This window comes from Ixodes scapularis, unplaced genomic scaffold (assembly GCF_016920785.2).
Source record: "Ixodes scapularis isolate PalLabHiFi unplaced genomic scaffold, ASM1692078v2 PGA_scaffold1__304_contigs__length_218370807, whole genome shotgun sequence".
NCBI classification, from domain to species: Eukaryota; Metazoa; Arthropoda; class Arachnida; order Ixodida; family Ixodidae; genus Ixodes; species Ixodes scapularis.
In genome coordinates this window covers 110,808,786-110,833,475 of record NW_024609846.1, presented here as the reverse complement: position 1 = coordinate 110,833,475, position 24,690 = coordinate 110,808,786, and the positions used below count along the sequence as shown (strand labels likewise).

At 46.3% G+C, this 24,690-nt stretch overlaps 1 protein-coding gene across 1 annotated transcript in view; it reads right to left on the bottom strand.

Annotated features, from left to right (window-relative positions):
- The window catches only part of LOC8043075 (putative phospholipase B-like 2), a 52,076-nt gene that overhangs the window by 10,909 nt on the left and 16,477 nt on the right, over window positions 1-24,690 (bottom strand). The window contains exons 4-8 of the mRNA XM_040504047.1: window positions 24,093-24,253; window positions 10,328-10,423; window positions 8,372-8,443; window positions 8,133-8,285; window positions 3,986-4,148 (exon numbers count right to left, since the gene is read on the bottom strand). Coding sequence (XP_040359981.1) covers window positions 3,986-4,148; window positions 8,133-8,285; window positions 8,372-8,443; window positions 10,328-10,423; window positions 24,093-24,253 — 645 coding nt within the window. The remainder of the gene's footprint in view (window positions 1-3,985; window positions 4,149-8,132; window positions 8,286-8,371; window positions 8,444-10,327; window positions 10,424-24,092; window positions 24,254-24,690) is intronic.

Below are 24,690 nucleotides of genomic sequence, written 5' to 3'. Positions count from 1 at the left end.
GCGAAGCACTCACTGAACTCAGCGAGAACGTCAGGGGCTGAGAGGGACGGGCTGATATCGAGCTCTGACGGCGTGGTTTTCTTGTGTTGCGTCGGAGAGGCGTTTTTTGAGATCACGGAGATCGCGGCTGAGTCCTAAATTTTCTCGACGTAGCCCACAGCTCTACCCTTTGTAAGGTGCTTCGACTCTCGCCAGAAGTTGGTAACAATAAAAGCTACGGTGCGCCCATCCTGGAGCTCGGTTACGTCTCTTGCAATGCCAATCCCTCGTCCAAGGAGAAGTTTGACGCTTCCTTCCCAGGGTGCTACATCGCAGGTGGCTTTTTCGGTCCTGACGGGCACAAAAACACTTGACAGCGGCGGCAGGTTTACATGGCTGGTAAGGGCTCGGACTGCAGCTAACGTCGCTTTGGGATCTTCCGCCAATGGAACAGGTTTCCGAAGCGTCAGCTTGTTTTCTGCGAGGTCGGTGGTGGCGCCGTATTCACACAGGAAGTCCATTCCGAGAATGACGTCCCTCGAACAGTCTTGCAGAACAACGAACTTTACGGGGTAGGTTTCACCGTGGATCTCAACGCGAGCAGTGCGTCTGCCGACAGGTGTGATGAGATGTCCGTCGGCGGTTCGTATCTGCGGTCCTACGACGTCGTAACTTTCCGAAGGCGACGAGAGAGCCTCCCACTCAAAACGGAGTAGTCCGCTCCGGTGCCGACGAGTGCCATCGCGTCGTGGCCGTCGATGATAACGTTGAGGTTATTCGACATTATTGCAGATACGTCGTTTCGGGGCGTTGCGGCGTTAGAGTGGGAGAGCTCTGATGATCTTGGAGGATCCTGGCATCGTTTGTCTTCAGCAACACCACCTCCTGGCATTGCCGCGCCTAGTTTTCCCGACGGCAAGCGATGGGTGACAGGCTGTCTCGGCGAGGCCGCGGAAGGGCGATGGCGAGCGTCGGGGAGACGGCGAACGGAATCCTTGGCGCACAGACAACTCAGGAGAGGAAGAGCGGCGGAGGTAGTCCTCGATGTCCCGAGGTCGCTCTCCAAAACGTGGTCGAGGGTCGTTGGGCGCAAACCCTCGTCGGCCCAGCTGGCGGCAGGCCTAGCTCACCGACGGTAGACGTGGTCCGCTTCACCGCAGTGGTAGCACAGCGGGCGTCGATTGGCCCCTTCGCCGCACGTCGGTCTTCTTGGGGTCGGTTGTTCTTGCCGGACGTACTGAAGTTGATCGTCTAGACGTCGGGGGTAGGGCTGTGCTGGTGCGTCCTGCCTTCGTAGTGCAGGAGGTTGACGGGCGGCAGGTGGCGGTCGTCGGGCCATGGCGGCGTAGCTCACCGTCGGTTGTTCCGCTGGTGGCAGGTTGACGGGAGCCTCCGGCTGGAGGGCTCGCTGCACCTCCTCTCACAGTACTTCGGTCATGGAAAGCGAGGCAGGGCGATCGGTAGTGGACAGCACCTTCCTGATCTCCTCCCGAACGACGTCGCGGATGATCTGGCGTAGGTTGTCGACACCGAGGGTGCCCAGGTCAAGTGGCGGCGATGCAATCGCCGAAGCAGCATGAAAGCTGACGAGTCGATTGTAGTGGTTCGACCATGCTTGCAAAGCCGCTCCATGTTCGTGGCATCAGCGACGAATTGATCTACTGTCGTCGGGAAATGACGAACAAGGCCGCCGAAGATTTCGCTTTTTACGCCCCTCAGCAGGACGCGCAGCTTCTTTTTCTCGTTGGCCATAGCTAGGGTCAGCGCGGGCACAGGCGTAGGACGCTTCTACGAAGCTCGTGACGCTCTCATTAGGGCGCTGGGTCCTCGATTGTAGCAGACCTTCGGCCGTCTCTCTTCGGTGTTGACTGCGAAGGTACGCGTCAGCTCATTTTTGCAAAGGTCTCACGAGTTGAGGGCGGCTTCGTGGTTTTCAAACCAGCGCCTTGCAGTATCTTCAAGCGAGAAATAGAGGTTATGCAGGCGCTGCTCGTCACTCCACCCGTTGTCGTGGGCCACGCGGTCGTACTGGTGGATTCAGTCTTCGATGTCCTCCTAGATCTTGCCGAGAAAAGGAGCAGGTGTCCGCGGAGCGACTGGCAGGAGGACGACTGGTCATAATCGGGATCTTCTGCTTCCGATTCTCGGACAAGAGACTAAGTTCGGGGGACTGACCTCTAATACGACGGCTTGTTCGGGCTTCGGCGTAGGGTAGCCTTCCGTGGCTGAGCATGTCGCTGGCCGGGGTGCCTTCGCAGGGGTACGCTTTACGGGCATAGAATGCAATGCCCCGCACCTCCGCCAAAATGCCACGAATGACAAATGATGAGGTGGCGAATAACTGAAGAAAGTAAACGTTTAAGGGGGATGAACTCGTGCCCAAAAGAAAAGAGAGAAAGGCTAGCGTCGCAGGCGTCGATGTCGGCGAAACAGCAAGATCGAGCGCTAGTGTGAGGCTGACTGCGGCTCGCCAAGGGGAGCACATTTTTTAGCCGCGTGGGTCTCCGGAGCATTCGGCCTAGAACGTTCGGCGCGTAGAAAATTCGCAACTCGATCAGACAAGAAAGTTTTCGAACTTTCGAGAACGCCAAGCAGAAAGAATAAATGAAAGACCATTTCGCTGCCAGGAATCGAACCCAGATCTTCTGCGCGACAGTCAAGCACGCTAACCTTTCGACCACGCACGCGCTGGCTCGGCGACGCGCGTGGCAATATCCCAACATGCGGTTACAGTTATTATCGAAGAGGGAGGAGTGGCCGAAATATATTTCTTTTTTGTTGGATTTAGATTTTCAGACCGTCTTCACGGGACACAAAGTTTTCAGCCGCCTTAATCTAATACAATAATCTAGGTTGATGTCAGGGTAGTACCGCGGTACAGCGAGACATATGGCTGCACCAGTCGCAGTGATGATTCCAATAAGTCAGGGAAGAAAATACGACTGTCCTACTGCTCTGCATTTTATCTAGTCAACATCTGTAGCAAATATTAAGTAATAAGGTTACCGGCTGATAAGCGAACTGGGGGCTAAAAACTAATAGAAAAAAAAGTAAGTGTTTGGTGCCGAAATTTTAGGGTCTGATATCCACAGAACAAAATTTCTGATTCTCTCATGGAACGAATTAAGGGACGTTTCATAGATCGTGTACAAATGCTTTGCTTTACTAGTGGGAGGACGATGCCGTCACGATCGCATGGTAGTTTGGAGATAGATGTGTCGAATTTGGGGTGTACAGGATATATTCGCGCGTCACGTGCAGTACAGTGTCATTTTCGCAGCCCTGCCAGGAGCAATTATTTTCGAGTGTCTAAAGCATGTTTCACATGCAGCGATTTTGGCCCTAGAGCGGCGCGATATCTGCTGTCGCGGCGCTCGTGCCGCTCAACCGGCTGGCCGGAGCGCCGCGACGGCAGAAATCGCGCCGCTCTAGGGCTGAAACCGCTGCACATGAAACACGCTTAAGCCTGCTGTTTAAACTAGAACCAAGGGTAGTGATGACGCGAACATTAGGAGCGTTCAGTGTGGTGCAGAGTTCAATGGCTTTTTTTTTTCTCTGCTCATAACAAATTTTACTGGTTAATACAAAGCGGGTTGTGTGCGCAACACACAACATAGCAAAGTATGCCCCCGGCAATGCACGACGACGCCAGTCCCCCTGAGCAAGCAGCGAGTCACCACGATCGCCCAGGATTGCTTACCAGCGTATTTTGTCTCCTCAAGCCATATCAGTAATTCATTATGGTTCGACTTCATAGTGGAGTTACCCCTTAACGAGAATACGAACTCCGCACTGCATGCACACATTTCACCTTCGAGATGCTGATTCCGGCTCTGAATTAACACCGCCTTGCGGAACTTCTTGAGGGCTATGCGCGCCAAGAATCTCGGAATTGCTAAGTTTTGCCGTGGAAAATTCTAAACATGGTAATTAATTTTGTAGGGGCGAAGCTGATATCGGCGCTATAGGTGTGCTTTCGTCGCGAAGGCTCGCTGAAAACCCTAACCTTAGCGTCGGTTCCTCCATAAGCTAGATGACTCAGGGCTTTGAACGGGTAGGTGCCGTTGGCTGGGTTCAGATCGCCTCTGGCTGAAATGGCGTTTGCCGCGTTGTGCGGGGGATCGCAGCTGGTGCACCGAGACAATGGGTCGTTCACGAAGTCGTTGTACCTACAAAAAATGCAGTTGACAATGCTGAAACTACGTTCCATTGGAACATATACTTAGTGATATCTGTAAAAAAGACTTAAATGCATGGCACACATGAGAATGGTAAACAAGAGGATTAAGTCTCAGGTTTAGCGTGCAACTTGGCACGAGTTGGCCTCTATCGGCGTGCTTTTTTTAAAACCAGTTTTATTAGCCGATTGCATGGCAGGTGAAGAAACGAAACGAATGGTGCAAGAACAAACATGATCCTGGGATAAATGGTCCCGGAATACACTATCGCAAGTGTAAGGCAGAAAAACAGATATGGCCGATATTTGTCGTACACTGATGTATCCCACGCAAACCTCGTCCCACTATTTCAGATATGAGTGCCCGTGCTTTGAAATACCGATGATAAGACTGAATGCATCTTTCACCACGAAAATACAAAGAACTTGGCGCCAACAGGTTTTGCATGCTTGGAACGGCTGGACGTGCGGAGCCTCGGGTTTATTGTGTTTTTTTTTTTTAAGTTTGAGGAGTGGCTGCCGCGATATATCGTCCTGGCAACCCGTCGTGACAGCGGAGACAGTTGTCTCTGCTTTCTTGCCGAGTCTGGTACCTCGGCGCGCCAGCGGCAGCCCTCCTCATCGGAGCAGTGCGAAAACCTGGGGCTTCCAGACCGCTGGGGAAGAGTTTGGCGCTGTACGCACACGCGCTCTGTCTAATAAAAATGAGGGCAGCAAAATTATTCTTCTAGGAGAGTATTTAATAGGACTGAAACCTGCCCCGTCCCTTTTTCTAGTTAAAACATTATGTTGCGTGTGCCTCATCGCTGAGATAAACGACAATTTTTAGAGTCAAATTTCATAACTTGGTTCAGCGGAAAGAAATTGATTGACGTGAAACAATTTCACAACCCTATTGATGTGTGAATAGGAAAGTGTAAGTTCTTACTCGACTTCTTCTGCAGTGATTTGTGTTCTGGTGCCAATTTTACTACCAAAATACAAGTACTAGCTTTCTAGCGTGGCGTCGCCAGCAATGATAAGCTGTAGTTTGAAACTTATCACGTCAATCTGAATCAAGCCGCCAGTAGAAATATTCACAGTCGAAGAAACGAGGTGAGATTATGGGTATAAATCTTGTGACGTCGAGAACAAAGTCATTGTAATGAATTAATTTTAAAGTCAACATATGCGAGCTTCGTTTGAGGCCAAAAGACCGAGCGGATGTTACACAGTAGTATTTAGTGTTCTAAAGTTTAGTGCTTAACACCTTCAAGTTTATATAAAAAAGTGGTTGTTAAGAACTGGATAAGTGGTAATAAATTTCACCGTACCAAGTCAATTCTTTAATTATTAATAAACTAAATCAAATGTAGTTTTAATAATAAATGCTTGACAAAACGAAGCACATTCAATACAAATTTAAAGTAGAACATCGTAGGAAATTTTTGTTTTAACACTTTGCATGCACTTAAGTTAATTCATTCCGGGGCCACATTTTTCAGGATCCGAATTGTTCTTTTACTTCCAACTCTTAGTCGAATAAGGGACGGGAAAAACACGATACTATGGTGCCTGGAACGCATTAGCCACTGGTGTGTTTAACGCCTTCTAAAATGTAGTCCTTCGATTTCCGCCTGATGACATCATAGAAGTGTCGCCGCTGGCCACGACTCTGAAGGTGTGTACAGCAGCGCTGTTTGATGTGGTGGACGCCGGCTCTGCAGCAGTTCGCTCTCCACCTTGACATTCCACGGGAGATTACTATACGCGATGACAGCGACAATCGCGTTCGCTCAGACTTCTTCTCGGGACTTGTAGCACCAACCACCAGGATCGCGACATCCGTCAACGTGACACGTCGTCTTCTGTGACGTCATTTGTGGACACTTCGGGACCACATTTTTATGTATAGGTGGGATAGGACGCCAAACACACCAGTCGGAGACGCCTACCAGATGAAGTAACAACACTTGCGAGAGTAAGCTAAAAGAAAAAAAAAGGCTAACTCACTCCGTTAGTAAACTGGATAGACTGGGGTGATCCGTCTCCACGTCGATGTTAATAGATTGGATTTTACAAACCTCAAAATTAATAAAGTTTTTTACTAATTGGTGCTGTTCTTCGAAGTGTCCATGTTGGGAGCCTGCTGCGACACAGTGGCGATGACGTATGGGGAGACGTGCTCGAGATCCGCGGCGCGTCGTCTATGCCGAGCGAAAGTTCATCTGCTTCTTCTGCAGGGGCTGTGGTGACGTCAGAACGCCGAGCTCTGATTGGCTCTGATTGAAATTTAGTGGGTAGACCTCAGAGCAAGCTGCCTTAGGGTATACCTATGTCCTTCAATCACAACCAATCAGACCCCGGCGTTTTGACGTCCCCCGAACCCCTGCAAAAGAAGCAGACGAGCTTGCGCTCCGCATAAACAAGCCTGAAATGCGACGCTAACTCTACGGTTACAGTCACCGACTGCTTAAGAAAGTGCGGGGCCTGGCTTCTTTGAGTCTCCGCTTCTCGCCTTGTGATTGGTTCTTCGGCATTCCTATCGGCTAATGCAGGAACCTTATCGGTTACGGATCGATAATGAGATGCTCGAGAGTCTCCACGCACTGCGTTTCTTAAAAAAAAAAATAAAGAAAAAAAAAAACATGCGAAGAAAAGTTTTTTTTTTTAATCAGAGTGGATGAGAAAAGGTAAAGTCACTGGATTTGGGAAAGTAGCACCATTGCCTTCCCACCTGTTAACCGGACATAAGCAAATACCAACATAGAGAAGAGAAAACCTCTCAAGGTGATTGGCTCATCGCTGTCGGTTGCCATGGTGATCGCCAATTTGGACCCTTTCATAGCTTCGAAACTTCAAAAGGGTCGTTAAAACCAGTCGAACCAAGATCGCTATGGAGCATGATCGTAATGAAAGCGTTCCTCGGTCAATATGAGCATTTGTGGCACCGTGCATGCAATAAACATATTACTCATGCTTATTTCCCCTGATCTCTTACAGTTATGTTCCTCTTCTTGCGTGTTTTAAAGCAGTACATTTTTTTTCAGTGCCTCCAAGCATTGGCGTTTTGTATGATGGCGGTACGAAGATGTACGGCATCACAACCGTACATCTTCGAAGCTTTGAAAGGGTTTAAAATGGCGATCCTCATGGGAACCGACAGCGATGGGCCAATCACCTTGATAGGTTTCGTAGCCTGTATGTTGGTATTTATTTATGTCCTGCTGGCACGTGGGAAGGCAATGGCGCTACTTTCCCAGATCCAGTGACTTTAAGAAAAGGGTGTCCTACAATAAATTCAAAACGAAAAAAAAAAAAAAAGAATTACAGCTATATTTACGGCGCGAAACGAATTTGTAGTTGCCGCTCGCGGGAGCCGTCACTGGTCACGTGGTAGAACCGTGAGCAGCCGCTCTGCGGCGCCGCCGCAGCCGCAAGTGGAGCCGTTTAAGGCCGCTGAAGTCCCCCACGCCGCCGGCGCACCACGAGCGTGGTGCGCCGCCGGCTGAACGCGTTTCTTCACGTAGCCGCCAGAAGAGAATAAAAGAGAACACTCCAGCGCGCCGCCGCCATGAATTTCTGACTGGCGCACCGGTTTATCACGTGGTACTTGCGCTCTTTATGGAGCTTCCAATGTGCTCTAAAAGTTACTTGTTAATCTTTAGGTTTTTTTTGTTGCACTTAAAACGAAGATTAATAAGCAACTTTTAAAGCCCATAGGAAGCTCCCGAAAAAGTGCAAGCACCACGTGACTACAGCGGCCAGTCACGTGACTGGAGCGGCCGCTTTTCCGCGGGCTGCCGCGGGCGCAAACTGCAAATTCATTTCGCGCCGTAAACAAAGCTCCCAATTTTTTTTTTTCGTTGTGAATTTATTTTGTGACATCCTTTTTAAACCCAGGCTGTAGTAAATTTGTTTTCTTTTGCATATGTATTTTAAGGTGTTAGTGAGTACAGACTTGCGGTTCATTTCACGACGCCGTGCACCTGCGCACCTTAGGAGCTTCATAACTGAAGAGATGTCTACCGCCTTCTTCTGGTCCCTCTTAAAGATAAGGGCTCGCGGAGTCTTGGCGTAAGAGTACCAGTCCCCGTATTTCTTTACCAAGGCAGGGAAGCCGCTTTTGTCGATGATTTCCTGAAAGTACCTGTGTGGAAAACAAGTATATGTGTATACATTGTTTTGGGCTAAGACGCATAGAAATGTTGCTATGAGGATAGAAGACCTACTCACGGAGAGTTGTAGCTTGCCCAGTACCCCTGCTTCTGTAACACAGATGTAACATCTTTCGACATGGTGTATCCCCTGGTGTTATAAAGAAAAAATACACAACCTTGATCATACTGACAGAGAGTGGGGAGCACAAAATCTGTTGAGTGCAAACTGCCATCTCGCAGAGCCACCTCGCAGAACTTGACGTCACGCGACCCGAGGTCGCACGACGTGGTCACGCCAATTTCCTCGCTAAATTTAGCAGGAAAATTGATATAACGGTTTTTTGTGACGTTATTTTTTTCATAAAATTGGGCTAAAAAAATACATTCCGTATTAAAAAAAAACTTCTTTCCTCAATCTAAAGCTTGTGTTTTAAGAGGATGTGATTAGGTTCACAACGTGATGTGACGTATTGCATATGCATGCTCCAAACGTGTTTCAGACTTGTGGAAGCTTGTATAGAAATTACTTAAACTTATTACATGAAGGGAGTCTTATTGTACGAGGATCGCTCCGAAAGTGATGCATCCTATTTTATTATGTCGGCCCGGCCACAGCGTATGTTGGTAGCCTATGGCAGTATATCTTCAACCATATCGCCAATATTCAGGTAATTTTGCTGACATGTGCGTGTGTAGCAAAGGTACTTAAATGAATTCACACATACGGAACAAATTGAAACCATTGACGTTCACCAACGCTTGCGGAACGATTACGGATTTGTAACCGAAGATATATAAGCCCTGTGAGGTGATGGGCGGTACATTTTAGGGCTGGCCACAGCAAGGAAAGCCAGATTCAGGACGGTCGTGAACAGCTGTGACACCGCAAAATGAAGATCGTCTCGAGTGGCTCTTTTGCACAAATTGGCGGGTCACGAACAGAGAACTTTGTATGCAGCTAGATATCTACTTCAATGCATTGGAAACAATGTTGACAACATTGCAACATCGCAAAGTTTGCGCCAGCAGAGTCCCCTAATTTGCACATATGAACAGAAAGAGCACCGTGTGCGAGTTTGCTGGAATCTACCGAATCTACTATACGATGCTAAAGGTAACACTTTTCTGGATGGCATCATCACCGATGATGAAACGTGGTCTGAACACGACGAGCCCGAGTCAAAACGGCACTGTTTGCTGTGGCGATTGGTGAATTTACCAGCGCAGAAAAAGTCCGAGACGGAGCCCTCAGCAGATGGAGTGGTGTGCACTGTCTTTTGAGACAGGGAAAGTGTGATCCTTCTAAGTTTTTTGAAATCCAGAGAAACCAAGTTTGGACACTACATCGGAACCTTGACTAAGTTAAAGGTGAGAATTGCTATAGTCAGGTAAGAAAAAGAAGGAACCATTTCTCTAGAAAAACGATAACCGGCCCCATACTGATTATAAGACAGTTCAGCACATTTTCAATCTTGGCTGGGCTTTCCTACCTCACTGGCACCTTCTGTCTTCACTCTGCTTAAAGCAATGACAGATGGACTGCGAGGGGAAGATTTTCCTAGCAACTATGCCATCCTGAGCGTTGTGAGCCAGTAGGCCACTTCCGTGGGTCCACATTTTTACCGGCGCGGCTTGGAGGCTCTTGATCATCACTGGTGAAAATGAATAGCCAGTTAAGAAAACTCCAAAATAGGGTGCTGTAGCTGTCAACGTGATGTATGATTAGATGTCGTCGCGCGGCTTTTGTCTGTTGTAGGTTTTAAGAAAATAAATAAGAGTTGCTTTCGAAGCGACCCTCGCAAATGCTGATTTACTGTGATGCCAAGCCAATTTGTCGTTTTTATTGCATTCTCCTATGACCTTCCACCGCATCCTCTTTATAGGAATTTGAAGCATGTAGACCAGAAGCTTAGCTAGGCAAATTACATCTTTCTTCCCATATAAAAATTAAACAAATTTCCTGAACGTACGACAGCAAAGAAACGTTATAATACCCCTAACTGAACTCAGAATAAAATAAGTTGCAGCTTACGGCATCTGCTCAAGAATCCACAGCAAGTTCTTTGGAAGTTTTTTAGACGTGGGATCGAAAAGTTTGTAGTCAAGAACCATCCACTGATTGTTGTAACTAGAAACAATAAAAAAAGATCACGTTTGTACGGGCAAAAATATAATGCGCTCATACACGTACGTACAATTAGGTAGATGTAGAAACGATATAGAATACAATAATTACGGTGTTCGAACCAACTATCTTTTATCTGGCAAAAATTATAGAAGCCTTGTAGAATAAATATTTGTGTGTTTAAGTGCATTTTAAACTAGATTTCATTGAATTTTTGTTTGTTAGAACAGGGAAAGGGAAAATATGACAAAACTTGACGAAGCTTATGCTAACAATGTTTCGGTGTGGGTCAGCCAGAAATCAGTGCACGAAAGAATAAAATAAGAGTGGTGCGTAAAAGCCTATTTAAATACAAAACATGTTTTGTTATCAATGTATCTGTCAGTTGCGGAAGAATCCCAATCCCACTCGAACCTGTGATCGTGGTTATTTCACACAAAATATTGGGATGAAAATGATTCGTAATAGAAGAAACCAACTGAGGAGCAAAGTGTTTTAGAGCGCAGCTCTTAGGGGCCCGTTTCCGGCTTGAGCGGCGTCGCCGTCGCCGTCGGCGTAACCGCGAGGTCACGTGACCCCCCGCGGTCACGTGACCTCCCGACGTCACGTGACCCCCTTAGGTCACGTGACCCCCTAGGCCACGTGACCCCCTTGAGGTCACGTGTCCCCCTCGGGTCACGTGACCCGCCTCAGATCACGTGACCCCCTGAGGCCACGTGACCCCACTGAGGCCAGGTGACCCCCCTGAGGTCACGTGACGCCCTTGCCCCGAGTTCACTGACCCCCTGAAGTCACGCGACCCCCGATGTCACGTGACCCCTCTGACGTCACGCGAGCCCCCTTAGGTCACGTGACCTCAAGGAGTCACCTATCCCTCAGTACGCTTCCATCTTCCTCCTCAAGAGCTGCGCTCTAACCGGCGTTACAGGGAATTGTAAACGGCTTTCATTTTTTTTTTTCTCAATGTTCCGATACGTCCTGCTTTCGCCAATAAGATGTTCCGGTACGCCGTAGAGTTGCCAATGAGTAAAGTATAAGAGATTATAAGAAAGCAAACTTTCTGAAAAGTGATCGCGAGCTGTATCGCTTTTAAACGACAAAATTTTTCGGATCGCTTCTTAAATGAAAATTCGAATTTGTTCATATGCAAAGTAGGCGATCTTATTGACGCTGTTACATTAATAGGAACTATCATATCTAACGGTCAATCACCGTGGTATTACCTTACTTCTTAAACGGTTATCAAACAATGAGAAACGCTTGTTTGGCTCGGCCAAGTTATCCGAAATTCAGCAGCGTTTGAATGCCTATTCCTTCGCAGCTAGCGCTTATAAAATACCGGTTAAAGTGCCCTTGAAAAGAAAAAAAAAAGATTTTGTTTAAACAGTCTTGTTGGGACACGTGTGTCGAGAAATTTTACGCGGAAAATATATTTTTATAGCAATATTGACGGCGTGCAATTTATTTTCAATTCTGCGCACAAAGCTCACGTCGTCACAGAATGGTCATGCACTATTTCCACCTCAACGAGATGGCCAAGCCGATTCAGCTCTCCTCCACGCACCCGAAATGCCGAGAGAAAGCAACTGGAAAGGAGGTGACTACTGAATAAATCGCGTTTCGCGCCGTCAATATTGTTCTAAAAATTTTTTTTCGCGTAATCTTTTTTTTTTTTTTTGACACGCGTATCTTGATTAAGCTGTTAAAAATTTTTTTTTCTTTCCAGGGGCCCTTTAAGGATGTCAGATTAATTTATTAATCCTACTTTACCATCTATGCTGATTAATAATCCAAAATTATTCTGGAACACTGTGAATAGCACTGAACAGATTCCGTTAACACTTGAAGATTTGGGGGTGTAGGAAAAAAAATTTCCTGGAGAAAATGTCCCTAAAAAGATGTCCCCGGATAAAAAGTCCCAGTTCAAAATGCTCCGGAGAAAAGGCCCCAGGTGGAAAGTAGGAAAAACTGTCCCCAAAGAATCCTCTATCTCTGGGTTTCCGTTATCCTCATGGCCTTCGGGTGGTCCGGTCAAATGTCCTCGTGAAAAAAGGCATCGTGTGGCAAGTAGGAGAAAACGGCCCCAACAACTAAGGAAATATACGATTCCCCGAGGTACACATCGCGATATTGTTAGCGCGAACACGACATCGGCGTATTTTCACATTTTACTTAGAAAGATTATTATTGGGAACAATATTTTACCACCTGCATCATATCCCGAAATGAGCACTTTCATTTCCTATAATAACTTCGATGACAAACCTTTCGTTTCTATAAAAAAAAAAAAAAAAAAAAAAAACTAACGATCGCTTGTTTGTGCTATCACTGTCGCGTTTTTTACCTATTCGGAAATGGTACACAGGTACTTCTCAAATTTCCTCAAACACAATCATTTGATTTTGGCTAGAAGTGTTGTAGATGTTTATTTCACAATGAAAAAAAAAAAAAAAAACAGTTAAGATGCGATGTTACAAAATCAGGAATGAAATGACACACTCTAGATTCACGAAGAAAAGGCAAAAACGGATCGTACGGCGACGGCACACTTCAAATCTTCAATTCCGATTGCCTCAGCGGCGTACCTTTCGCAGAGGCTGTGAAGACGGCTTTGCGTTTCGACGAGTGTGGACTTGCACCTCTTCTTGGGAGGAGCACTGACTCGATCCTGGGCAATCTTCATGGTCATGGTCGATTCCTCCGAGCGCAAGGCGTCGATAGCTTTCCATACTGTTGGGTGGCTGTGGCCGAACACGCTTCCAAATCTCCGGTTCCATGCTTCAGAGTAGTTGTTGGTCCTGTGACCTCCATCTGCCGTCGCCGAATGGGCATTCCAAGTGGTGGGATGATAGCTTGGTGCCGTTCTTTGCAGGCTGACGACGCCTTTCGCTCGATTTACTGGCCGATACCTTCCGGTAACATAGGTTATGTCAAAATAGTCTAGAAGTTCTCCTGTGGCTTCTGGCATCATCCCCTTCAAGACATGCATGCCACCCTTGACGTCTTCGGGTGGCAGGAAGGCGAGGGCGTTGAGCATCCCAACGAAGGTACGAAAGCTGTCGTCTTCTCTGTAGAGCAGTGGTTTCAAACTCATTGGAGAGTGGGGGCCAGAGAGGCCACACTAGAAGGGCCGAGGGCCAACACTAGACCGGGGGGGGGGGGGGGGGGGGGGGGCTATAAAGCGAAGAGACTTAGTGCTCTGTGTTTTTTGTAAACTCAGCTTTTTAGTGACATCTTTAGTTTTGATTAATTTATATGACTACTTTGGGCCCTGACCTGATGTGATCGCAATAATAAAAATGACACCGCCCCGCCAGCGTGCTGTTTCTTTTAATAGAACAAGAGAGCAGGTACGCTGTCGTACCCGTTAAATTCACTCAGGAATTAACCAAGCTCAACAGGTATCTAAAATATAATCAGTTAATTTGACAGGGCGTGCATTCGTGACGATTTTTATTAAAACACGCTGAAGAAATACCTGTATTTTAATGGTGATATTTTTTATGGCGAGAATCCCCGACTCGTAGCCTTATTTTTGGCAGTTTGTCCCGCTGATCGAGAGCTCGCACAGCCGAGATGCATCCAAGAAAGAACTCGCACCTGCTGCCTAGTGGCAAAATTGTTGTATATTATATCAAGCTGGGAAGCAAAAAATAAAAAGGAAACAAGTCAAATGAACACAGAAAAGTAAAAACTATGTGAATACTTTAAAATAACATAGCTACTTTTCGAGCCAAACTTAATCGGTGAGATATCACTATGGGGTGATTCCACGTCAGTTCATGCAATTGCTGTCCCGGTCATAATTTTGATAGTTTTGTTAAAAATCTATATGAAATCTATGTTCTTGGGAGGAACATTCAGCTATATATGAACGCCGTACCATTTGTTTTCGCTAGAATATAAAATGGAGAAGCTCGAGGCGTGGAAATTGAGAAGAGTTCACGATGCTACTTTGCACAGTCGTCATTTCCTAATCGAAACTTTCGGGTCACCATAACTTTTTTAATACATTTTACAAAAAAATATACAACACATACACAAAAAGATGAAAAATATGAATAAAATATTTCTATGCCAACAAAAAAATCAAACATGGCACAAAAACGCGTTTTAGAGACATATTCACATTTTTTTTGCAAATAAACCATCTTTCATAATACTTCACAAAACATATCAAAATGCGCGTTTTAAATTTTCTTTACGACTATGTAAAACGTATATGCCCACCACTAATTTTCTTTTTGTCTTAACGCGGAAACGCAGCTGATTTCTCAAATTGTGGTAAGATTGGGCGTTAATATTTAAAAAAAAAAACTTAATCTTTTATATTTTTTAAACTCCGCTTGGCACTTTGCAGTGACTTGAACTAACCTGTGATGGCAAAACATTGAGTAACATATGACCTCCAAACGGGGAAAGCTACGACAAACCTTCACTCGGAGCGAACCGACGTCTTCGTCATAGCGACTTTTCAAACATTTTAAGCGTTAGGTTTGGCATGTATTTTATATTTATTATTTTTTTTTTTTCAAAAGGGGTGAGTATAACTGACGCGAAAAGGGACTTTGAGCTGGAATACCATTAATTAGCTTACAATTCACAAAAACAAAACGGCCGCACTCTGCAAACTTGCTAACTATGCGCACATAAGCTTAAAACTCTCAGTTGCGCAAGTGGCCATCTATACATCCGGCCTCTCGGCATATTGATGAGATACCTAGATTCCTCTCGCAGGTGTTACGGTGGCCCACTCTGCTTGCTTCAATGCACGAAGCTCTCGAACCCGTTCCGCAGACAGGTAGAACATGCAGGCATTTGCTACTTTTTCACGTAGCACTTCCACAAAGTCTTTAGCGGTGAAAATCGTTGAGTTGATCGAAGACCTCAATTGGTGAGCATTGCGTGGTGTTTAAAAACACGACCTATACTCCATCACAAGCGCTTTGTCCGTGTTCAGTGACTGAAAAGATCCATCTGGCCGAAGAGTACGGCTTCCGAGACAGTTCGTGCAATTGGAAGCGATTCTTGAAATGGTCCTCTGTGGCTAGAAGAGCGTAAGCTGTGTCATGTGTCGTGTCATCGCTGACAACGGCAAAGCTTTGCGTGCCTTGCGTGGACCTAACCACATATTTGAAGAGAGGCACTTCAGTTTTTTCCAATGAAAAATCTGCACTTCGGTTGGAAAGATTACTGTCCAATTTTCCGCAAAATCGAAGTGGAACATCACTGCCTTGGGTGGTAAGGCGGATCTTGTGTCACGTATCAGGCTTTGTTGAAGATCACGCATGTAAGAATGCCTCATATACTCATATGGTTTTCGCTCCATGACTCCCATTCCCGCAGGAAGGCGGAAGTGTCCGTAACCTTTTTGACAAGTTCGCCGGCGTCCCATAATGCGAAACAGATCTCTTCGTCTTCGTCGAGATGCAGCCATTGCAGCGAGTTGCTCTGCATTTTGGGGCACTTTTCGCAACGGCGCAGGAAGCAATGGTTCTGTGGAGCGGTGCAGAGGTAGATGCGCTTGAGGTTGTCTTCAGTGAATGTCTTCTTTGAGGCATTTGTTATTGCCTTTAAAAGCAACAGAAAATTGGCGCAATATATGCATGCGCACACCTCGTGCTGGGTACTCTTTCGTACCCATTTTGGTTGTAGGGAATACAACATGGAGATGCCTAGTTCTCGATGGGGATGGTCCTTGCTAAACAGCTGGTAAGCTTTCTTAATAGAGCGGGTCATTAACCTTTTTACAACTTTGGTCTCGTTGTCGTTGATCATGGCTTTCACGCCGTCCTTTTTGTTGGGGCTTTGAACAGCGCATGCGAGGTCGTCGCGTGTGTAATACTCAAGTGCAACCCTCACGTTTTCGGCATTCGCCCTTTTCCCATGTAGGGATCAAGGGTTGCCCATACACCACCTTTACGCTTCAATTTTCTTGTTTGATCAATCATGTTGGCAGTCGCTACCGGTACCAGACGCAATATTTCTTTCTTCTAGATGCGTGTACAATCGCTTGCGTTCCTGGTGGGAACTTCATGCTTTCAGCGCTTCGCGGAACGCGTCAAACCACTCCGTGCAGTGCTCACAACTGTCTTCGCCGGTTTTCAAGCCATAAACGCTTGACAGCTTTTTTCTAATCGAAGAGCTAACTTGAGCTTGTTTTTTCTCAAAATAGGCTTCGCGCCTTTTTTCTTAATAATTTTACATGGTTTCAATTTGGTTACCGACGAACTAGCAGCACACAAGTCTAGACTCATTTTAGCCAAAATTTCATCAGAGTCCAGGAAAGAAGAGTTTGATGCACTCACGCTGTGAGAAGTAATCTCATTCTTGAGGTATTTGTAGCAATGTTGGCATAAAAGGTCAGATTCGTTCACTGTCCGTGGAGCTAGTAGCTTCTCCGACCGCACTTGGTTGAGTGCGGTTGGAAAAGCCGGATGCATACATGGGCACTTGCGCAACTGAGAGTTTTAAGCTTATGTTTGCATAGTGAGCGAATTTGCAGAGTTGGGCCGTTTTGTTTTTGTGAATTGGAAGTAAAATAATGGTATTCAAGCTCAAAGTCTCTTTTCGCGTCAGTTATACTCACCTCTTTTGAAAAAAAAAAAAGAAATAATAAATATAAAATACATGCCAACGCTAACGCTCAAAATGTTTGGTGCTGTGCGCAAAGCCGCTATGACGAAGACGTCGGCTCACTCCGAGTGAAGGTTCGTCGTAGCTTTTCCCGTTCGGAGGTCATATGCTACTGAATGTTTTCCCATCACAGGTTTGTTCAAGTCACTGCAAAGGACCAAGCGTAGTTTAAAAAAAAATAAAGGCAACCAATCGCTGGGCTACGAACTATTTTAAGTAAAGACGAAGTTTTTTTTAAATATCAACGCCCAATCTTGCCACAGTTTGAGAACTTAGCTGCGTTTCCGCGTTAATAACAAAAAGATATTAATGGTGGGCACCTTCAACATATTCATAAAGAATATTTAAAGCCGCGCATTTTGATATGTTTTGCGAAGTATTATGAAAGGTGGTTTATTTGCAAAAACAATTTTGCGAAAATATCTCTAAAACGCGTTTTTATGCCATGTTTGATTTTTTGTTTCATTGCATAAAAGTATTTTATTCATATTTTTCATTTTTTTTGTGTATGTGTTGTATATCTTTTGTAAAATGGATTACAAAAGTTATGGTGACGTGACAGCTTCGATGAGGAAATGACAACTGTGCAAAGTAGCATCGTGAAATCTTCTCATTTTCCACGCCTTGGGTTTTATATTTTATATCTTAGCGAAATAAAATCTTACGGCGTTCATATATAGCTGAATTGTCCTTTAAAGAACATGGCGTTCATATATATTTTTAACAAAAATATCAAAACTATGACCGGAACCATAATTGCATGAACTGACGTGGAATCACCCTATTGCGTATACCATTTCTAGCGCTCGAGACTTGGCGACCGGAACGCGTAACCGATTGCTTGTGGGCGGCGTCCCAGCCAGTCGCGGGCCGCATGCGGCCCGCGGGCGGCGTGTTTGAGACCCCTGCGACCTCTTTAATCTTGATCCTTGATTTGGCCACACTAATTGCAGCATTCCGGGGGGGGGGGGGGGGGGGGGGGTGGCTGTGCCTAGCCAGTCCGAGTTCTTGAAACTTTTGCCAGGTGCTCTGGCACAGATTGATGGAGCAGGCCTTGATGGTGACGTCTTCCCCGAGTACTTCCTTGGCAGCGTTCATGGTCACTTTTTCGAAATCGCACATCACAATGTCGGGAGAGAGCGTCAGTCCTAGCAACTCACATTCTCGAGGGACGTGAAGATCTCTTCATGGGCTTCTTGGGATGTTCTTGTCATAAAGCGTAAGCAATAGAGCAAGCGTTCTTTCCTAGAGGTACTAGGATGAAGTACAACTGCAGGAATCCCTTCGAGGAGAGTCCAAAGTAAACATCCATAAACCATATGGTGCTCTGGGCTAGCAGTTTTAGGCAAGGCTTACTGGCGAACGCGAGCAGTCTGGCTTTAGTGTCAGGTCCATAGTCACAGCAGAGGAAACGCTGTCGTTGAATGCCCGCGGTCGTCGTCCAGTGTGGCTTAACAACCAAGTCCCTGGGGTTGACAGGATTTGCTGGGTACGGCGAACCCCGCTGTTGGCGAGTACAGCGCTTCAGGCTCTGCTCACTTTTCATGAGGCACTTTCCATCTTCACTGAGGTCCCTCCCGGCTTGGGCGACAACGGCGGCTGGCTTTTTTTTTGAAGCAAGGCGACCTCTTTAATCTTGATCCTTGATTTGGCCACACTAATTGCAGCATTCCGGGGGGGGAGGGGGGTGGCTATGACGAAGAGTCTGGTTGTAGGCTCCTGTTGCCCCGTCAACACGTAAGGCTCCATTGTAGTGAATGCTGCGCTCGATATAGCGCCAGCGGACTCCCGATGCCAAGTCTTTCTGTTTCGTGTACTTGTACTCATCCACGCACAACTTTATTCTTCCGTTGTTGGACTTCAAATTCTCTATTCTGGAAATATATATCATACTGCTATAAATATCAGTTATTGAAACTGTATACCATTTATCAATATCAGTCTTTAGGCAGAAATGAAACAAAGATTTAAAAACTGCATGCAAAGCTAAGATTTGCTGGAATTTAGTTACGAATCGTTAACCAATAAACATGAGTAAATTAATTATTTGTCAGAAAGCAAATTGCACTTTCATTTGTTGATGGAATGATAAAAGAACTCACCTCACAGCAGCCAAATCCCCGATGTGAATGAACTCCTCTGACCAAGCACCTGACCAGACGATACGAACGAGACCGGCTATCTAAAATTAATGAACTCTGTCGATAAAGTCATATCCGGTTTCCAAAATATCCCACAATATATTACTTCGGTTGCTTCGTGTGACTTTTAGTCTCCCTTTCTACCTCTAGATAGATCAGGTAATTTGTGACCAAACAATGACAGGATCGCCCGAAGGCCATGAGAATCAGGGAAAACCCAGCGATAGAGTACTTTATGGGGTAATATTTTCCACTTTCTATATGGGGCCTTTTTTTCCGGGGACATTCCTTCCGGAACCTCTTTCATTTTAACGGCGAAGATATTGCCAGTACTGATTAGGCCAGTGTACTCAACGATTTGTTTATTAGAGTGTTTTCTACCATTCAAAGTTCTATTATTCCGGATAATCCTACGTATATTTTTTTCCAGTTATGGCCAGCGCTAAACTGTAGGATCTTAAAATATGCTCCATTTCTGGTATTGATAAAATGAATTCGCAAATTTTGAAGAATTACAATATCTGCCCCTTAGTCCGATCCAAAAACAAGGTTCCAGTTTGAAGCAGTGTCACTGACGAGTGGCTAATGCAGCAGCCCCCTAAGCTGTTGATGCAATGCGCTTCCAAGATTTCGCGAGTCGTCTTGTCTCGATAATGTCCAACTATTGTTGTGCCTTTAAGAATCGGAGTACACGAGCAGGAATTGCGATGGTCATGTTCCCGTTCATTGCAATTCCTGCTAGTGTACCCTGATTTTTAAAGGCACAACAATAACTGGACATTATCGAGACAAAAGACGGCACGCGAAATCTTGGAAGCGCATTGCATCAACAGCTTGGGGGTCTGCTGCATTAGCCACCCGTCAGTGACACTGCTTCAAACCGGAGCCTTGTTTTTAGATCGGACTATGGGGCAAAGACAGTGTAGTTAAATGGTTTTGTGTCGCGTGTGACACGCGCTGCGTGCCCTGCGTGTCCTATCAGGCCGTCTTCTTTTTCCTTTTGTGTATCAATCCAGTTGCGAGTCAGCGCTTGTGTGTTGTGCCTGTTCGTTTTCTCTGTCCTCGCCTTTTTGAGCGCTGTTCTGTTCACCATGGCATAAGTACATCTGCATTTGGTTGTCTTGTGGCCAGCGTGGCGGAAAAACCGGCGGAAAGGCGGACACGTTTGCAGACGGTGTATGAGAGCTTTTGACTACAAGTAGGCTGCAGCTCGTTTTGCAAACGCGACCCACAAACTGCGTGACCCCGATCGAGCAGTTTCCTCCTTCCTTTAGTTTAGGCTAGCAATGTGCCTGGCCAAAAGCGTCGCTGTGGTCAGCTTTCCACGATTGGCCAAACCATGTGCATATGAGCACTGTTATATTGTCAACTTTGACGGTGTTAGTTTCGGATTGCGATGGCTCCTAGCTTCTACTGTGCTTTTTAAACACACCATCGAACTCGTCGTTGCACCCGATGGTAAGTAGCCAGAATAACAACTGCTGACATCACGGCGAGGCAAATCCCAGTCGTGACGTCACGGAGAGAAACCATAAGAGGGCGCCACCGAAACGTCTCGGCCAGAGCTCTGGTCTCGGCTAGGGTGCCTACATGTCTGTCTGTCTCAGGGTGAGGACATCCATTGTTGCCCTGAATCTGCTAGCGCGTGACGCTCTCGCGCACTCGGTGTATGACTTGGGCGGTAAAATGGCGTCTATGCATTAGCCAAAGCTTCGCGCTCGAGCTGAGTGACACCGGTACGCGCGCACTTCGAAATGCAAAAAAAAAAAAAAAAAGGTTGGGCGGAAAAATGGCTGAGATGTCACCACTCAAGCAAAAGCGCGCGTGTGTATGAAGGCACTCTAGTCTCGGCGCTAATACCGACGAAACACAAACTTGAGCACTTGAGCGCGAACTCGGTGCCGAGCGCGCTTCTTTGTTTGCTTCGTGTTCCGTGTCAGCGTCGCTAGTCGGTGTGGTCGCTCTCTGCCCGAAAGCTCAAGCACCGATTCGGCAACTTTTCGCCAGTCAACGACTCAACGATGGCGAGTCCTGGCACCGCCGGCACCTCGACGGGGAATATGAATGGAATCCCTTTGAAACAAAAGCGCGCCGCCATCCTCGACGAAGTGCGCATAAACGTAAAAAATGGAGTCCTCCACCGACGTCCTCCGCGGCGGCCGTCGCAACTGTCGGCACGGTCAGTACGTAGCTCGCAGGATCTTTCGGCCGCAGCTCCTCACAGTTGGCGAGAAGCGGCTCCGATCTACCAGAGAGCGCGTGCACGGCACCCTCCACCGGTTTCTGCATGCACGATAAACATCTGCACGTGACGGCCCGTGTTATCTTTATTTTTTTTTGCGTGTTACTTTTACGGAAACCATAATACACAGGGTGTTTCACGAAAAGTGTACAAATTCGATATTGCAAAAACTACGCGTCGCAAAAAAAAAAAAAAAAAAAAAAAGCTTGTGTCCTTTTGGTCCTGGGCCAGGGGCCTATTTAGGAAAATGATTAATGTCCTGGATAATTAAATTTTAATTATTTTGCGTAAATAATTTTTTTAATATTGGGTTTAAGGGCATGGTTTCAATCAGAAAGTTCCTCAGCATCATCGAAGAACACTAAATCAACAAACTGCAGAACGATAAAAGGCACGCGAAGAATTTTACGGCTTTCTGAAAATCCGCGCAAATTCGACGGGTTTTTAAGTTTCGGTTTGCAATCGTAGCGCATCTCGGCCCCGACGGCACCGCGTCCCGTGGAGAGATAGTGCAACCATCCTCTGCTGCGCTGTCCTCGCGCAACGCAAAAGAGGCTGGTTGCACTAGGTTGCACTATTTCTGCACGGGGCGCGGTGTCGTCGGGGCCGAGATGCGCTACGATTGCAAACCGAAACTTAAAAACCCGTCGAATTTGTGCGGATTTTCAGAAAGCCGCAAAATTCTTCGCGTGCCTTCTATTGTTCTGCAGTTTTTTTATTTAGTGTTTTTCGATGATGCTGAGCAATTTTCTAATTGAAACCATACCCTTAAACACAATATTAAAACAGTTAATTGCGCGAAAAATAATTAGCAATCTAATTATCTCGAACTTTAATGATTTTCTTAAATAGGCCGGCCCCTGGCCCAGGACCAAAACGACAGAAGCCTTTTTTTGTTGCGACGCGTAGTTTTCGCAATATCAAATTTGTCCACCTTTCGTGAAACACCCTGTATAGCGAAGAAGCGGAAGTGATTTCCGATTTTTGTTAACTTCCTTATAATTGGTCTCGCATTACTACTACCTCTGCAGCGCGCGCGACAAAAGGCGTAGTGTCGCGAAAAGTGTGAGTGCAAATTCTTACTCGGCGAATATCCAATGAACTTGGCGCCGACAGCTTTTTCGTAGTTGGAAAGGCTTCGCGCGCGCTGGCTCGGAGTTTCCCCCCTTTAAACTGGGGGAAGTGGTCGCCGTTATCTATCTTTGCGCAAACCCCTCGAGATAGCGAAGACAGTCGTCTCCACTTTCTAGGCGAATCCGGTATGTCGGTTCGTTGGTGGCAGCACTCTATCTCGACGCAACGAGAAAGCCGAAAGTGCGAAGCGCATGCGCTCTCGGACGCGAGGTTCCCCGCCGCTCGGGGAAGATTTGGCGCTGTAGGCGCGCTGTCTAATGCAAATGAGCGGAGCAGAATGCATTCTCCTGTTAAAGTATTCGGTGTGCGTTTCTGTCGGTATATATGTTTGTTTGGGGGGCGGCGAGTAAGCGGTGTGCTAACACTCCCGTCTTTCTAACTCTCTATCCCCTACGGTGTGTAAGAACAGGGTCAGCGAAGTGGGTTAGGAACTGCGTGTTATGCCGCTGTTACACGGGCACACTTAACCGCGGTTAACTCAGCTTTAACTGCGGTTACGTGGCAGCACAGATGCCGCACTATACCCTCGGACAGCTATTTCAAAAGAAGTGAAGAGAGCGCGTGCAGTGCTTTCATGGGTGCTCAAGATGCGCAAGCGCACGTTCGCCCATAGCTCTGACTGCATCGCCGCAGAATGTTGTCGGCAAGTATTGTGCGCTAACTGTGGCTTAGCGTAACCGCAGTTAAGTGTGCCCGTGTAATACCCCTGTTACACGGGCACACTTAACCGCGGTTAACTCAGCTTTAACTGTGGTTACGTGGAAGCACAGATGCCGCACTATACCCTCGGGCAGCTATTTCAGAAGAAGTGAAGAGCGCGCGCGCACTGCTTCGATAGATGCTCAAGATGCTCAAGCGCACGTTCGCCCATTGCTCTGACTGCATCGCCGCAGAATGTTGTCGGCAAGTATTGTGCGCTAATTGTGGTTTAGCGTAACTGCAGTTAGGTGTGCCCGTGTAACAGGGGTATTACAAGGGTATTAGTAGTATAGACGCTTTGCAGCAGCTGTGCATGGGCGCCGCCATAACTGACCTTCAGTTTTTGTTCCCTCTTATTCCGCGTTCGCTTCACTTTATCATTACCACAGCAGGACAGGTTATTGCAATTTTAGATGGTACTGTGTTCTTGTGCCCAGCATTGGCCCTTGTGAAGACCCGTCAACGCCCGCTTCAGTGGCTCGGTATCTTGGTAAGACAAGAGAAGGGCGGCAATGGCGGCTCAATCTGGCGCGTGTGCAAAGCGTCTATAATCTAGTAAGTTTGGAGGTATTTCCCTATCAGATTGTATTCGTGGCGCCATTTCAAGGTGAAATTATGTCATGCCCCCAAAAAAAGAGATGTATGGACAGAAAGGAAGTGAAGTTCTTTATACATTCGAAATTCTCTCGCCAAATATCATACTGCATATCATCATAATAGCAATTTTTTCTCGTTAGATACTCTATCATTTGCTATAATATCTTATTGCATTTGACAGAATATTTATACGAGACTATACTGTTTTCGTGATATAACTCACGTGCCGCTGTTGAACTTCGCAAAAATGTTGGTCCAGTCTTTTCCCGTTATTGCCAGTCTGCTTGCAACCATGTTGCGTATTGAGGTTGGTACGGTGTCGATAGGGGTGACCTTCTTCCAGAGTTCGTCGTTGTTATTATCAATCGTTGTCTCCATTACAGCCTGGGAATGTGCGGCTTGTAATACACATCATGGTTTTTGATCTCGAAATATACGCCCCTAAGCAATCATTCTTATAAGCAATCACCAAGACCAGGTAATACCTTTTTGTGGGAACAGCGATGGTACAGAAACGGCCTCAATATTTTAGATACTTCATGTTTGTGCTGTCTCGGGTATTTTTTGTAATTAAGTTGAATTTACACCAGCTGATTTGCTCATTTATTTTTTTCTAAAGCATAGTTTACAAAACTCTTAGTGCGTCTAAAAGAAAGCACAAGATGTTTGCGTCTTGCCCACGATGCAACAAAAAATGAACATTTTTATAATATTATTCTTACGATATTTATTTGACATGTCCCAGTTTGAAGTAAGCTTATTTTACATTTGTCATGAACATGTCATAATATTTGCCTGCTTAACTTTACACCTTATTTCTA